General features: G+C 43.5%; 1 protein-coding gene across 3 annotated transcripts in view; it reads right to left on the bottom strand.

Moving 5' to 3' along the window:
• RDX (radixin) overlaps positions 1-16,201 on the bottom strand; it is a 506,777-nt gene that overhangs the window by 252,489 nt on the left and 238,087 nt on the right. For all 3 annotated transcript variants that reach the window (XM_069202305.1, XM_069202306.1, XM_069202307.1), the window contains one exon: positions 10,569-10,699. In XM_069202305.1, coding sequence (XP_069058406.1) covers positions 10,569-10,699 — 131 coding nt within the window. The remainder of the gene's footprint in view (positions 1-10,568; positions 10,700-16,201) is intronic.

Here is a 16,201-nt window from a genome sequence, read left to right as displayed (position 1 = left end):
CTATGACCCAATCACGGTTCGTTAACCACAACTGCAGATCTTACGCAGAAATCTGGACCTTGTCAGAGATTCCCCTGATGCTGCACCCACTGGAACTTCAGGTCCCACTGCAGAGCCCACATATGCCATCTGGCATGTGTCACCATCAGGATGCAGGAGTCCATGAGGACCAGCAGCCTCAATAAATTTTCACCGAAATCCAAGTGTGGATTCGGTATGATTGCCTGAATATCCTGGACTCGTTGCTTGGGAGGATAGGACCAAAACCACACTGTACCTAGAACAGCTCAGGTGAAAGGGATATTCTGAGAGGGAGTCAGGTGTGGCTTCTGCATGTTTATTGTGAACCCCAGCAAATGGAGGATGACCGCCATAGTCTGGAGGTGGGAGACAACAGCCATGGGCAAGCCCACCTTCAAAAGCCAGTTGTCAAGATAGGGAAAGATTGAAATGCCAGATCTGCGCAGATGCACTGCGACCACCTCCATCACCTTGATGAACACCCAAGGGGCACTGGTAAGGCCAAAGGAGAGCACAGTGAACTGAAAGGGCTTGTGGCCTACCGTGAACCACAAGTAACTTCTGTGGGGATGCAGGACGGGAATATGGAAATAAGCATCCTGCAAGTCCAACGCGCCCACCCAATCTCCTGAGTCCAGGGCAGATAAAACCGGAGCCATAATGAGCATTTTTAACTCCTCTTTCTTGAGGAAAAGATTGAGGGATCGAAGGTCCAAGACAGGGTGGAAGCCCTTGTCCTTTTCAGGCACCAGAAAGTAGCTGGAATAGCAACCACAGGCACCCTTGGCCAAGAGAGAGACGTAATTTCCTCATGAAGAAGGGATAAGTGATCCTCTGTCATCCAATGTTAGGATGGTGGCATGGATGGATGGAAAGGTAGTCTCTAAGGGGAGAGTGTAGTTCCTTCAGACTATCTGCAAAACTCACCCACAGGTGATGGCGGACCCTGCCTCTGACTGGCCCTAGGTGTAGAGTCAGAATAGGAAGGCTTAGAGGCTGTTGCAGGGGGGCGGGGGCGGCATGGTGGACTGGCCAGACCACTGGCTCCCTGATCCACAAGGTTGGAGACCTCTTCTGTAGCCACAAAACGGGTGGAAGGCAGAATGAGGGGGACAAGGGGCTTGCAGTGAGGCCCAAGGACCTGGCCCTAGCATTAGTATCCTTGAAGTGCTCAAGCACAGATTCTGCCTCGTCTCTGAAGAGATGGGTGCCATCAAAGAGCACGTCCATCAAAGTAGCCTGGACATCCCCTGAAAAGCCAGACATCCTCCAGCCAGGTTTGGCACCTCAGGGCCACTGTCAACAAAACCTCTCTATCGAGCCAATTGGTTGTGTCCAATCCACAACAGATGATAAATGTTGCTGCGCCTCCCTCATCAGCAACTGTCAGAGTACACCCCGGGCCTCCTCCGGGACCTGTGGCAGCACCTGTGCAACAGTATCCCACACAAGTGGGAGTAATGGCCCAAAACGCATGCGGTGTACACGGACTGCAATGCTTGGCAGGGGGAAGAAAAAATCTTCTTCCCAAGTGTATCCAGACTTTTAGATTCTCTATCCGGGCGTGCGGAGGAAAACGCAAATCTCCGATGTGCTGGATGCATGGGAAGGTGCAAATAAGCATCTTTTAGATCTAATGCTGTCATGTAATGTTGTTTCTGTAGCAGGCGAATGATGTCTTGAGTAACCACGTGAAAGTGTTCTGACAGAGAGGTCTGAGATCTCAGATTGGACAGAGTACCATCTTTCTTTGGTATGAGAAAGTATAGTGAATACACTCACGACCCTTGTTGGGATATAGGTACCATCTCTATGGCACCCTTGAGTAGTAGTGATTGTACCTCCTGTTTTAATAAATTGAGATGTTCTAGAGTAAGTTTGTGTGAGCAAGGGGGAATGTTTGATTTGATTATTAGAAATAGCCTGCCCTTCTGTTACTATCTGTTGTGCCCTTTTCTGGTGTTCTGGTGGAGGGTACTGTAACAAATCTTCCATTTGGTCCTAATGAGCTCTATCATATCTTGCCAACAGTGCTTGAGAGTTTGCAATCCTCCAATGGTTAGCAGCCTGAGTTGGTACTATCTTTCTGGCTGCGTCAAATTTACGACTTTCCTTGTCTGGAGGAGGAGCATCCCCTGTAGATTGGCTATTTGCTCTTTCTTGCTGCACTGACGAATATAGAGTCAGAGGTGGTATTTGAGCTCTAATAAAAATCGGATCAGAGGGTGCAGGTTCATACTTTTTATCCACCCTTGGTGTAATAATTCTAGATTGTAACCGGTTCCTTGAAAATGTTTTCTGCATGTTTAAGCATGCCTGGGACCATAGGGAGACACTGATACTCCTTATAAGTAGATGTTAGGGTATCAAATAAAAAATCATCCTCAATGAGATCTGTATGTAATTGTACCTTATGATACGCAGCTGCCCTAGCTATAACCTGATTGTAAGCAGTGGTATCTTCAGGGGGAGAGGGTCTTGAGGCATATAAATCAGGATCATTAGGAGGGATTGGATCTGTTTCAGACAAGTCCCATGGATCTATATCCTGTTGAGTGTCATAAACCATTCCCATATGCAGAGATAGGGGATTGTGGAGAACATTGTGTAGGTGAAGGTGGTGGAAAATCTGGTGGCGGAGAAGCAGGACGTAAAGGAGAACGTGGTGGGGAAGGCTGTTGTGGTGCCTTTGATTTCTCCTTTTGTTTAAATATTTTAGCATGTGGAGGCCCAGTTTCTAAAGTTTCTTGGAAAGTTAATTTTCTTTTGACTGTTGGAGGAGGAGAGGCTATGATTCTTCCTGTGTCCTTATGTATATGGATTTTTCACTGTTTAGCGTCCATAACTTCCAATATAGGCCTTATTGCAGAAGACTCCTCAGTAACTGGAGCATATTTTCCACCCACAGGTTTCAGCTCTGAAAGTCTAGATACCAAATGTTTGAGTAGGTCTGAAAATGTCAGCTCCGAAAGTGTTGTTCGTTTTTTTGGCTCCGAGGTGGAAGTCTTCGATTTTTGTCTCGATCCCGAAACATGTGTGGCAAGCTGTTTGGTCGGTGCCGAATGCACTTTGGCCTTTTGTTTCAGCGCCGAACCAGAGGGTTGATCATCCAATTGTATTTTTCAGGTCTGACCATGACGCAAGCAGCGGGGGACCCAAGACCAGCGCTGAAGTCTTTTTGGTTGATGGGAAGGGGCTGATGTACTCATGAACTGCGCCAGTAGGATGGATTGGCTGTCGACATCAGAATCTCGATCTGAATCGGAGTCTGCGATGGAAACGGTTGTGCGTGTTCTTCTCCAAAGGTGTCAGGCGTTGGACGCCATCTACAACCGACGTGCTCTTCAATCCCTCAGAGTCTTCTTTGAACGAAAGTATCGACAAGCGTCACAGTTTTCTTCTCTGTGATCCGGAGAGAGCCCAAGATTGTACACCAAGTGCAGATTGGTGTATGGAAACTTGGTGTCACACCAACGGCAAAAGCGAAACGGAATCCATTCCATCAGCCTAACATTGTTCAACTACCACGCATCAAAGTAGGCCGAATAAGGGTGAGGACGCCTGTAAAGGGTGTGTAATCAAACCCGACAATTACAATCGGATCAAATGTAAGATTGGAAAACCCAATCGAGAACTAAACCGACATTTATAGAAAAAAAAGAGAAAAGTTCAGATAGTACTGAACCGAGATCTACTGGAGCTAGAGGAAACACATACAGACCAGACGGCAGAAAGAAAACAAACCGAAGGCAGAAAGAAGACAATCTAACAAAGGACTCAATGCCCATGCGCACTACCACCGAGAGGAGGAGTAGATCTTGTGACTCGAAGACCTTCTTCGAAGAAAAACAACCTGTAACACTCCAAGCCCAACACTAGATGGCAGACTATGCAAAGCATGTGTATCTGCAGCTACACATGCCATCGCACACATAGATAGATAGATAGATAGATAGATAGATAGATAGATAGATAGATAGATAGATAGATAGATAGATAGATAGATAGATAGATAGATAGACAGACAAGATGTACCTAGTGTACATCTGTTCGTGGCATGTAGTGCTCCAGATTCACATGCTGTACATAGTCTGCCAGTGTGAATCTGCAGCACTACATGCCACGAATAGGTGTACACTAGGTAAGTTACATTTTCCGTTCAATGGCATGTGTAGCTGCAGATTCATATGCTGTGCACAGACTGAAAAGCAGTCCCCTCTTAGAATAAGCTGTGGCTAGCCTGTAGGAGTTGGAGCAGTTTGAAATAGTGTTTTAAGCACTGCTTGATCAACATTTGCTTGTTGGTGAAACTACAAGTGCACACAATAGTGTTTTGTAAATGTGTGTGGTGTAGACTATGTGGCTGCTTTGCATATGTCTGCCATTGGTATATTTCCTCAGAATGCCATTGAAGCTTCTTTCTTCCTAGTAGAATATGCTTTAGGCGTTACTAATAGTTATCTTTTAGCTTTAAGATAACAAGTTTGATTACACTTTACTATCCATCTAGCTAATCCTTGATTGGAAATGGGATTACCTTTATGGGGCTGTTGAAAAGCCACAAAAAGTTGTTAGATCTCTTTTGAGACCAAGAGTGTGGAGAACTCTTTCAGCGACTGAATCTGGCTGTGAAAAGAAGACTGGCAATTCCACTGACTGACTGAAGTGAAATGGTGAGATCACTTTGGGTAGGAATTTTGGATTTTTCCTAAGAACTATTTTGTCTTTGTGAATTTGGAAGAAGGGCTCTTCTAAAGCGAATGCTTGAATTTCACTTACTCTCCTTAAGGAAGTGATCGCTACTAGAGAGGCGACTTTCCATGAGAGAAACTGAAGTGTGCAAGAATGCATGGGTTCAAATGGTGGACCCATAAGCCTTGTGAGCACAATGTTAAGATTCCCGGCTGGAGCTGGTGGAACTCTACATGGAATAACTCTTTTTAGGCCTTCCATAAAAGCTTTTATGACAGGAATTCTAAACAGAGATATGCTGTCTGTTTTGGAGGTAGGCCGATATTGCTGTTAAATTCATTTTAATAAATGAATATGCAACATTTGCTTTTTGTAAGTAAAGCAAATAGCATACAATATCCTGTATGGATGCCTTAAGTGGATTAATGTTTTGGGGTTTACAGGTCTGTTTGGTGTTCCCCACTTTTGAAAGAAATTATGGATTATCTTGTGGGTGAATCTCCCATTTGTGTATTTGTTGCTGCGTCCTGCTTAAGAGGTCCGCTAGTTGGTTGTGTATCCCTGGTATGTACTCTGCTAGTAGGTGAATGAGATTATGAATTGCCCACTTCCAAAATGTTTGTGCTAGAAGGGACAACTGAGTGTCCCCCCCCCCGTTTTTGCAGACAATACATTGTTGTCATGTTGTCTGTCCTTATTAAGACTATCTTGTGTGTGATCTGTGCTGGAATGATTTGATTGCTAATAGCACTGCCAGCAATTCCAAGTGGTTTATGTGGTAAGTCTGCTGGATTTAGTCCCATTCTCCCTGTATTGTAAAATTGGTGAGATGGGCTTTCCAACCGGACATTGATGCCTCTGTGGGGATTATGGCCTGTGGCACAGGATCTTGAAATGGCCGTCCCCTCATTAAGTTGGTGTGATTCCACCATTGCAGAGTTGTAAGTTTGGCGGTCCAACAACACTAGATCATGAAGTTGACCCTGTGCCTGAGACCATTGCTGTGAGAGACACTGGTGCAGGGTCTCCTGTTTAGACGTGCATTCGGTACGATTGATATGCAAGATGCCATCATTCCCAAGAGTTTCATGCTAAATCTTACTGTGTAAGTTGGATTGTATTGGAAGTGCGATATGAGACTGTTGAATGCTTGAATTCTTTGTGGGTTTGGATAAGCTAATACTGACTCAGTGTTCAGAATTGCTCTCAGATATGCTTGTATTTGGGCTGGCTGAAGGCACAACTTCTGGTAATTGACTGTGAACCCTAGACTGTGTAGGGTATTGATTGTGTATGGCGTGTGGTGTTGACAAGTTTGAATGGTACTGGCTTTTATTAACCAGTTGTCTAGATAGGGAAAGACGTGTATGCACTGTATTCTGAGATACGCTGCAACCACTGCTAGGCATTTGGAAATACTCTTGGTGCTGTTGTTACACCAAAGGGTAGCACTTTGAATTGGTAGTGCTTGCCTGCTATTATAAACCTCAGGTACTTGCAGTGTGCTCGAGGTACAGGAATATGGAAGTAAGCATCTTTTAGATCTAAAGCTGTCATGTAGTCTTGTTTTTGTAACAACGGGATGACATCCTAAGAGTAACCATGTGGAAATGCTCTGAGAGAGTATATTGATTGAGAGGTCCGAGATCGAGGATTGGCATGAGAGTGCCATCCTTCTTTTTGGTATGAGGAAGTATAGAGAATATACTCCTGTTCCCTGTTGATTGATGGGTACTACCCCTATTGCACCTTTGAGTAGAAGAGATTCTACCTCTTGCTTTAACAGAGCAATGTGTGTGGAGGAAAGCCTGTGTGAACAAGGGGGAATGTTTGGTGGAGTGTAGAGGAGTTCTAGGCAATAACCATTGTGGATAATTGAAAGTACCCATTGATTTGATGTAATTTGTTGCCAATGACAGTGAAAATATTGCAGTCTTCCTCCCACAGGAGCTGTGTGCTGTGTGGGGATGGAAAGTCACTGTTTGATGAGGTGGAGGCGCCTCTTGTGGCAGTGGATTTGTCCCTACTTCTGAAATTGTGTCCTCTACAGGAGCCCCCGAAAGATCCCCTGGAATAATATTGTTGTACCTGTTTTTGTTGGGATGTAGAGGCCTCTGATGTTTGGGATTTAAAACCTCCTCTGAATTGAGGCTTACAAAAAGTGTCCCGAAAAGGTGTTGTGTAAGGTTTTCTTGGATCGGAAAGATTGGCACGCCTTACAGGTTTCTTCTTTATGATCTGGAGATAGGCAGATGTTACACACCGAGTTTTGGTCGGTGTAGGGGAACTTGGCATGGCACTGTGAGCAGAATCGAAATGGAGTCCGATCCATGAGCCTGTGACACAGTAGACTTGAAAAGGCCTGAGAAGGGTGCGAGCGCCCGAAAGGGCGTTTAGTCGATCCAGACATAACAATCCGATCGAGGGTAGTCAGAAAACGAGTTAGAAAATGATACAGACGTTAAAGGAAAAGATAGAGAAGTTCAGATACTACATAACCGAGATCTACCGGAGCAAGAGGGAACACGTCCGAACCAAACGGCAGAAAGAAAAACAAAGGACTCAATGTGCATGCTCACTATCACCAAGGGGAAGAGTCACTCAATCTCGTGACTTGAAGAAGCTTCTTCGAAGAAAAAACTTATAACACTCCGAGCCCAACACTAGATGGTGGACTATGCATCGAACACACACACACATATATTTTTATACACATATATATATAGATGGCGGGATGTGCACAGCATGTGTATCTGCAGCTACACATGCCATCGAACATACATATATATATATATATATATATATATATATATATATATATATATATAGTGTGAGTACTTACCTCCAGTTGGGGGACTGACTATAAGTAATCTGGAATAAAGTACCTTTATTTTTGGAACACTGTGTGTTTCCTTTCTTGTGTGATAAGTTACTGTGTGACTGCTGTGGTAATGCAAGAGCTTTACACTCCTAGATAAGTACAAACACCATAAGTGTCCACCACACACCAGGTCAGCTTCCTACAGGGGCCCTGGGCACATCTCAGGAAGGAGATAGGGCTGATGAGAGAATCACAAAGAATAGGGCTAAGGGCCCTGGGCTAACCTTTGCATGCACATATCACTTTGTCTAGCATCCATGTGTGAACTGTAGTCACTTCCATGGCTTCCATGGCCTGTGTTGAAGGACTATCAGCTTCAGAGACAACCCGGCTGTGATAGATTGCTTTTTAAGAGGAAAAGGGAGCAGAGGAGTGTGCACTTCAAAAGAAGCAGAACCCCAGCATTAAACTTCAAAGAATCAGAGCCTGACTTAGAGTATTCGTCTCCACCAAGTTCTGTCACATCTGCCTGACAGATATCCTGTCCTCTGTACTGCTATCCCATTAGATCCTATGGAGATCGCAAGACATGGGATAACATTCACGTCTGTGAAGGAGTATTACATCCGCCAAGTTCAAAATCAGGCTCTTAGTCCATAAATCACATGTGGTGTCTGGAAATGGACTATAATAAGGAGGGCTTCAGACCCCAATATTTGTCATCTGCCAAGCAGCCAAATAGGCTGTGTGAACAAAGGAAGCTCTATCAGATGTCAGCCTGTGACCAGGATTGGGGGCCAAGGCCTGCTAGTCTCCCAGTTGCGCGATGGGACATCACCCGGAGAATCCTAGACCACCTGACCTGGATCACCAATACCTGCCTGCTTGCCAAGACCAGTGAGCCCTGTTAGGAGGAGGGGAGCATTAGAGAGATCAAGGTCCATAGGGGAGCGTTGGGGAGAGAAAGGTCCATAGGGGAGTCCTGTCAAGTGGACTCATTGTGTGAGGTGTGAGGAAATGACTTGCACCAATCCGGTCTTTGTAGGACTGATGAAGCATGAAGAAAGCTGTGTGAAAGACTGGCAAGCAGTAAGGGCTTAAGCCATATGCAGTAGCTGTGCAGCAACCCGTATGCCAGGAGGTGCCACCATGGTAAACACAGCCATGTGCAGTAGCCGCAGATAACTTTGCGGTGTTGACTGGGCTGCAGCCCATGGACATCAAGTGAAGGTTACCCCATGCATCGAAGGGGGCCACCGGAAGAACCAAGGACTGCGGCCAACCGCAAACCCTCCTCTCCACCTCCATGAGGAGAGAAGGAACTCCTGCCCCGAAGGAGAAGCCACAAGAAACAGCTGATCGCTGCAGGGCAGTGACCATGTGGAAGAAAGGCTGCTCTTGCGGATTATGCGGCCAACTCAACTGAATTGGGCTGGAGCCACTACGAGTACCCTCGGACGGGGCTCACTCCAGGACTTCAAACTCTTCCCTCCTGCCGGTGAGTTAAGACGTGTTTCAGGTCTAATGGCCCCAGGGGAAACCTGTGGTTAATTCAAGCATGTGTGCACTGAAACACTACTTTAAATCAGAGTCATAGTGGACTTTTGAAACTCATATTTCTAGTGGGGCATCCCCTGATGTTACCAATTGTGAGTGGGAAATTTCCAAGATCACCAATGCAAGAAGTGAGTGGGTAAGGGAACCAGCAGAGAGACTGTAGCCCGACCTCAAGAGAAGATTGTGTAAGTGTTTGTGAATGTTAGATTTTTCATTTGTGTGGGCAGCACGAGAAAAAAGTGCTTCTCTTTTGTCATAAAAGTGAGCTTTTGGCTGGACAGTGGCCTCCTGCTTACGCTGCGGAGCATTGTGAGTTGTGAGCTGTGTTCACTAATCTGTATCCAAACACACACCTTCGCCCCAAATGGTCATTTAAATGCTTAGATCATGCATACCCTGAGAGTAAAGTGCAGAAGGGGAACTTGGCGCAGTTTCTCAGAATCCACAGTAAGTCGGGACACAGGACATCAGGAGTAAAAGGCCACAACCACCACAGTTGGGCCCAATAGCCCCTGAGTGCCCCTCTAAAAGGGAACGCAAGGTTCCAGAGGGATTTATTCTAGAACTTTCATTGGGCACTACAAATTAATTAAAATGCTAATCTTAAATTTTCCTGTGAAAAGTCACTCCCAGACAACGATATACCTAAGGCAGTTTTTCAACAACAACTTTATTACTAATGAACTGAATAAATGTAGCTTAGTCTGAAACTAACTTGCTTGCCAGAGGATCTTCATTTTTCAGAACTAAACAATTTGTTATTTTTTTTTCTTAAAATGTGAAAAATCATTTCTTCATAACCGTGCTCTATAGTCACATAGAACTAAGCAGGCAGGGACAGTTTCTACTACATAGCAATAATAGCCTGGGAAAGGATATAGAATACATTCTCAGCAACTTTATTTAAAGCTTCATTTAGCACATTTAATCCAGACATAGAAAAAGAGGGCTATCAATGCATCAGATATACTGGAAAGAAAAATGGTTGCAGGTTCATCACTTTGAATATTTGATGGGTCACTTTGTTGAAACTCTTGTAACATTTCTTTGATCTCAGTCCTCAGATAAAGCAGTACCTCGTGTAGTCTACTAGTCAGGTGGCTAATCTCACACCCAGAGACCTAATTTCTAGTCCCAGCTTCTGACCAACCATTGTCCATGCCTTAAATTGTAAATATGTAATCAAAATAGGACTAGAGTATTATTACTTGCAATGGGCTCTCAATGTATAATTCCGTTCACCCCCATTTCCTATCCATTAATCCTTTGTCAGCAATGACCAGCTTCTTTCATAAATAAATTACATTTTGATTTTCTGGAGCATTACATCAACTTGTATAGAACACCACATATTCAAAACTAATTAGGAGAACAGCCACAGGATACTGAAGAAAATGACAGACGAGGCTATTTAAAAAAAAAAAAAAAAAAAAAGTGATAAATTGTTTGAGTTTAAGAGCAATTTCAAAAGGGTTACCTTTCTGTGCCTTCAATGTCTGTTCTTCAATTTGCCGGAGCCGTTCAATTAACTCATCTTTTTCACGTTCTATTCTTTCTTTTTCCTTTTCAGCTATTTCCCTTTTCTTTTTCTCATTCTCCAACTGAGCTCTAGATGGAAAAACAATTGTCTCCAAAATTTTAAAAACATAAATGTTACTCGTGAAACATATTAACAGGTAAAAGTAATTTCAAAGTGATTTCACTACTCTTGGTGGATGGTGATTGGAAACATTAGGAATCAGCTGAAAAAAGGCGTGAAAAGAGAGAAGATAGCACAACGACTGAAACATTAACAAGAATGTAAATAAATCTATAATTTTACACATCACAGAGCAATCTTTAAAATACTGATGCACTTTCGAATGGCGGACTGGAACTAAAACCGTCAAGAAGAAAACATTATAGTGAGGCAGAATGAGTATGTATAGCTGCACTACAAAACTCACGGTAGGGAAGGCTATTGTTGATATATAAAAACACTAACACAGTGGTCTGTTAAGGTTACCAATCCAGTCTCCACCACAGCACATGCCTAGTGCATATTTATTTTACTTGAATTGTGAACGGGGCTGCCTTATCGTTACTCTGGTGACAATACCAATAAACGGCCAATTTCTGCAGACTCCAACCTTGTTTACACTTTTTTAGATGATTTCTTAAATTTAGATTAGTCCATGAGAACTTGTGAGATTTCCACTTGTCCATTTATTTATTAATAAATAAAAATAGAAGGAAGCTGCAGATAGTAATCACAGACTAAAACAGAAAAACACACCGCACCTTTATGGCTGCGGTCTCACCCAGTGATCATAGAGGTTTGCTAGTAATGCAGCTGAAATTCAGTTTATCCTGAAGCTTGAATAAAGTTATAATTTCAGATTAATATCTGGCCTTCTCACTTTGCTCCCCTCAAGTCCCGGGGGGTGGGCAAGATGTTCATCAACTCAGTGAAGATTCCCATGAAGAAGAACTATGACAACAAATTAAGTAACTACTTTTCTTTCTACATTCTGAAAGTTATGAACAATCAGTAGAGATGCAAGCTTCACTCTTCCTAGCAGGGATCTGTAAAGAAAAGCAAATAATAAGGGTGACAAATACATGAATTATGTTAATATACAATGCAGAAATATTAGGCCCACTAGAACATGTCAGATAGTCTTATCCTGTGAATGTATGGATTGACTACCCGGTCACTACTCTACAAATATTGGGTATGTTCCTAAGTAAGGTTTTGGTACTGTCTTTCCTTTACTATGCAATGTTCTCTTTACCTTTCTACAACAAATCATTATAAAAGAGACAATTACATAGGTGGCAAACTACTTAGAAGAAGCCATGACATTACAGACTGGACCCGTAATTAAACAGCAGGTCTGAATGTCTGATATACAATGTTTTTACAACAAAGTACTGTAAATGTTTTCATTGTTAAACTTGAGAGATTTCAACTGGAGAAGCATAATTAGCAAACAATGTAGGAAGCACAATGATTTGAAAAGGGTTATTATTAGCAAGCGCTGGCAAAGCCAATAGGTCTCGCATATGCAGAAATCCAACAGCTTTGGCAATGTCAATGTCTTTTAGCCACATATTTTGGCTCTATGTTGGTCTCCCTCTGTCAGATACTGCCCTTGATTGGGAAGTGGCCAAACTGTGCAATTTACATGATGGAGGTGGCCCAGCCCAATCGCGTGTCCTCTTTGACTTAGTTGCAGCACAATTTAAGCACATTCAGGGATGTGGAGAAGAAAACACACAAGAGAGACTGAACGGGAGAGGCACTGTGATATACGTGTCCATGCATGCGCACATGTCTGTATGCGCATAGAGAAAGATGCTAAAAGGGACACTTGAGAGCACCAAATTAGGGCAAGACTATCATATTTAACCGTGTAGCAGTGATGGGGGTTGGAGAGAGAGAGAAAGGGAGAGTCTGCACTTGGGGGAAGGGGGGACGGGAGCGGAGACACTGCGCACTGTAAATCACCCATAACATGGAAGTGGAGAGGCAAGATTACCTCTTCTCACTCTGTTCTGTAAACCCCATTCCATACTGGCAGCAGCCACCAGTGCTGTGCGCTCGCAGGCGCAATGGGAACAAGCTCCTCCCAGGCTTACTGAATAAAGGAAATTAAACTTCTGCCTGTCTTCTTTATTTGAACATATGGACTACCACAAAATAAACTAGCATGGCGATGTAATGTCTGGTACAGGATCCTGTCACAGCGCCAACCCTGCATGGAACTTTAATGGAATTGCATCGATCAGCCTAGGGAAAGGCATACGGCTGCCATGTTGACAGATAGAGAGCAGTGGCCATTAAGCGTGCGGTGTGCATTAGGGTAACCAAAACATGACAAATAGTAGAAATATATGCAGATTTCTGGAGGCAAACAGGGTACAACAAGAATAAAAGAAGCAGTTCTGTGACCTGTAAATATGCGTTCAGTCAAAAGCAAAGCTTCTCCTGCAAAACCACATCCCAAAAGGAAATAAAATTAAAAAGCAGTTTGAGAAACAGAGCAATAAGCACCAAAGTGGAACGAAAGGAGCCGTGCTTAATTTGTAAATAAAAATGTGCTGGTGCCCAAAGCTCTCCTCTGAAGCACCCGGCTGCTGAATTTGACACAGTATTGAGGTAGCCTTATCCCAAAGCCATCTCGGGCCTCCTTAATCCATTTACAGTCACTTTCTGGCCATCCAGCTCACTCTCTCAGCTTTCTCCCTTTGTGACACTTTTCCATATTTCTCTTCCTCCGTCTTTCCCATATGTCTCTTTTGTTCACTGTAAATGCCGGACGCAGAAAAATAAGTGACCCCGATTAATAAGTGCTGGTGCCCCGCACACAAAACCACCGGCTCAAATTAAGCACTGGATAGGAGTAATTAGGCGCAGCTACCTGGGCGTTAAACATCTAAAGGATGGACAGAGAAGAATGATTACTAGAAAGCAAATGTTTTAAAGGACAGTCCAAGTTACCAGTAAAACATTAATGGGCAAGTCCACAGACTGAATACAGCACAGCGAGAGACCGCGCACACGCTGCCTAGGCTCAACTAAAAAGGATAAAAGAAAAAGTGAAAAACAGTAGACATCAGTGTCCTTGGTGAGGGCTGTGCTATATTGCTCCTCATGTGAGTACAGCTGGTATAACTTTCTGTGACTGGTATTAGCTTTCTGGTCACTACTGAGGACTCCGTTAGGCAGGACAAACTACTCTGCACCATGAGGCCCCTTCACCGTTGTGCCGCACACACTAACCAAGCTGGGCTCCCTGAGCCTGAGGAGAACAGTGTCCAGAGGGAGCATAAGAGTGGCAAGATAAAGCAAAATAAAATGCAGATGCCTGAGGACATATAACCACAGAACTCCAAAAACACATACACACCTGGGCAACAAGCGAGAAAACAAATTTGTGTCTCAAATAAAGCCAAGTCCAGATTCAAATGAGGCAAGAGCACTGCCCTAACGCTATGCAGTAGGCATGTAGCCAAACTAGAGGAATAAAAACACGCTACAACAAAAGAACGCTACAACAAAAAAAACACTCCCAAACAAATAAGGAAAAAAAGCTCCCAAGAGGAATATGGCTTTACTACTCTCTCAGAGGGCCACAGTGATGAACAGAGAGTAACCATAGTGACCCCCTCATAGTAGATAGTGGGAGGTAAAAAGGTGAAAGATGGCTGAAGGCTCAGCCCTGCATGCCGAAGAACAGAGAGGTGAGAAAGACAACCACCACAGAATACCACATTAGTAAATGAATCGGAACAGGAATAATTAGCACAGTTTACTAACTGGAGAACGGGAACAGGGAGGACATCCCCCTTTCACTCTCCTTCTCCCTTTCTTGCCAGTCTTCACCTCCTTTACATCTCCCATTCTGTCATCTCAGGGTGGAGCTCAGCACATGATCTTGACTACTTTTCCCCAGATACACACATACTAAAAGTAATCGGGATAATCAAGAGAGCCTAGCAATATAATAATGATTTGTACAGTAACTTCCACTGAACACAATATATGAAAATTGTCAAGCACTGTTGATCTGAAATTGTGTATGTAACCAGCACACAAGTGAAAATAATGCCAAATAATGGTACTAAACACAAATAAAGTGACTAAACCTTTGAAGACCAGTAAGAATACCCTTTAAAAAAAATATAAATGCATTTTTGCCCTGGCAGAATGAACTAGACTCACTGTGCCAGGGTGGTGGTCACCTACACGATTTAAAAAAAGCTGCTTGTACCGAGTAAGCTCAGAGATAAAAGCCTCTTGGTCGACGTTTTGGGAAGGTCTGCATGGAATGCTTCCGCCAATTGTCCTCAAAGGTGGGAAGCCTTAAAAGGGACCTTGCATCTCACTCAACTATTCTGCCACACACCCCTGGATTGATTTAGGTGTATATTTTAGATGAGTGCCAAAGCAATTTGATGACTTTTGCCACTGGCAGTGAATATCAGTCTTTTAAAATCACACCACACCTTGAACCTGTGAAGCTATGATACCATAGCTTGACATTTAAAGGGTGGTATGTATATGCAAAGTGTATACTCTACTCTTCAAGTTCTCCCTGGTCTCTACTTTTCAAACCAGCATTGGCAAAGCCAGTATGTCTCACCTTTGAGACCTAGCGGCTTTGAGAATGCTGTTTTACATAAATAAATAAAAAGTTTGACGTGGCTGCAGAACCACATCACTTTGCATGTGCAACTGTGCTTGAGTGCATGCAAAAATGTTTTTACACGTACTGATCCATAATAGATCTCCATTTATTAAAATAATAATAGTACTGCGAAAGCACTTGGAAGTGAGGGAGAGAACAAAACGTGGCTGGAGATGGTATGGGGAGACAGGAGCATGCTAAGTAGAACACTGGGAGTGAAAAAGCTGACCACAGTAAAGCAGCATGTGGGGGGAATAAGGAGGGGCTAGATGGGACAACATCAGGTTGGGGGTGAGAAAAGTAGGCGATGGAGAGCAACATGGAGCGGGTGGGTAGCGAAGCAGTAGGGAGGGAAAATTGGCAAATGCGTGCACTCAGAGTGCTGGGGAACAAAAGCATACGGGGAGTGAGAGAAGGATAAGTTACTTACCTGTAAATCCTAGTTCTCTTCCAGGGGTATCCTCATCAAAGTCATAAACATTGAATATTCCCGCCCTTGTGCGGGGACCCCGGAGCATATATATATAAAATACATACATATTATCATGTGTAAAACAGCAATGCAGGCTATAATCATAAATAGGCTAAAATGCTTTATTCCTATGCAAGTTTTTTTTTTTTTTTATATTATAAAATCACAATAGATCATAAATATCTACCTAAGCCCCAAAAACTGGACTTAGGGAAGTAAACAGCAGTAAATAGCAGAGAAAAACAGAAACAACCACATTGAAAAACAATGAAGCATTCTTAGCCAATAGGCTGCATGCAGGTTAACACAGGAGAACCATAAAAACTTTGGCACCGTGCCTTTAAGACCCTGAGCACCTCCAGTATCCCACCATGCGTCAGGGGTGAAGGGAAGGTGACAGTTGGTTCACAGTTAGGTCAGTACTTTTTTACGGTGACAATCTCTGTAACTGATCAGAAAGATAAT

This window comes from Pleurodeles waltl, chromosome 8 (assembly GCF_031143425.1).
Source record: "Pleurodeles waltl isolate 20211129_DDA chromosome 8, aPleWal1.hap1.20221129, whole genome shotgun sequence".
Lineage (NCBI taxonomy): Eukaryota > Metazoa > Chordata > Amphibia > Caudata > Salamandridae > Pleurodeles > Pleurodeles waltl.
Note: the sequence above shows the minus strand (reverse complement) of the source record. Positions and strands in the feature narration are given on the sequence as shown.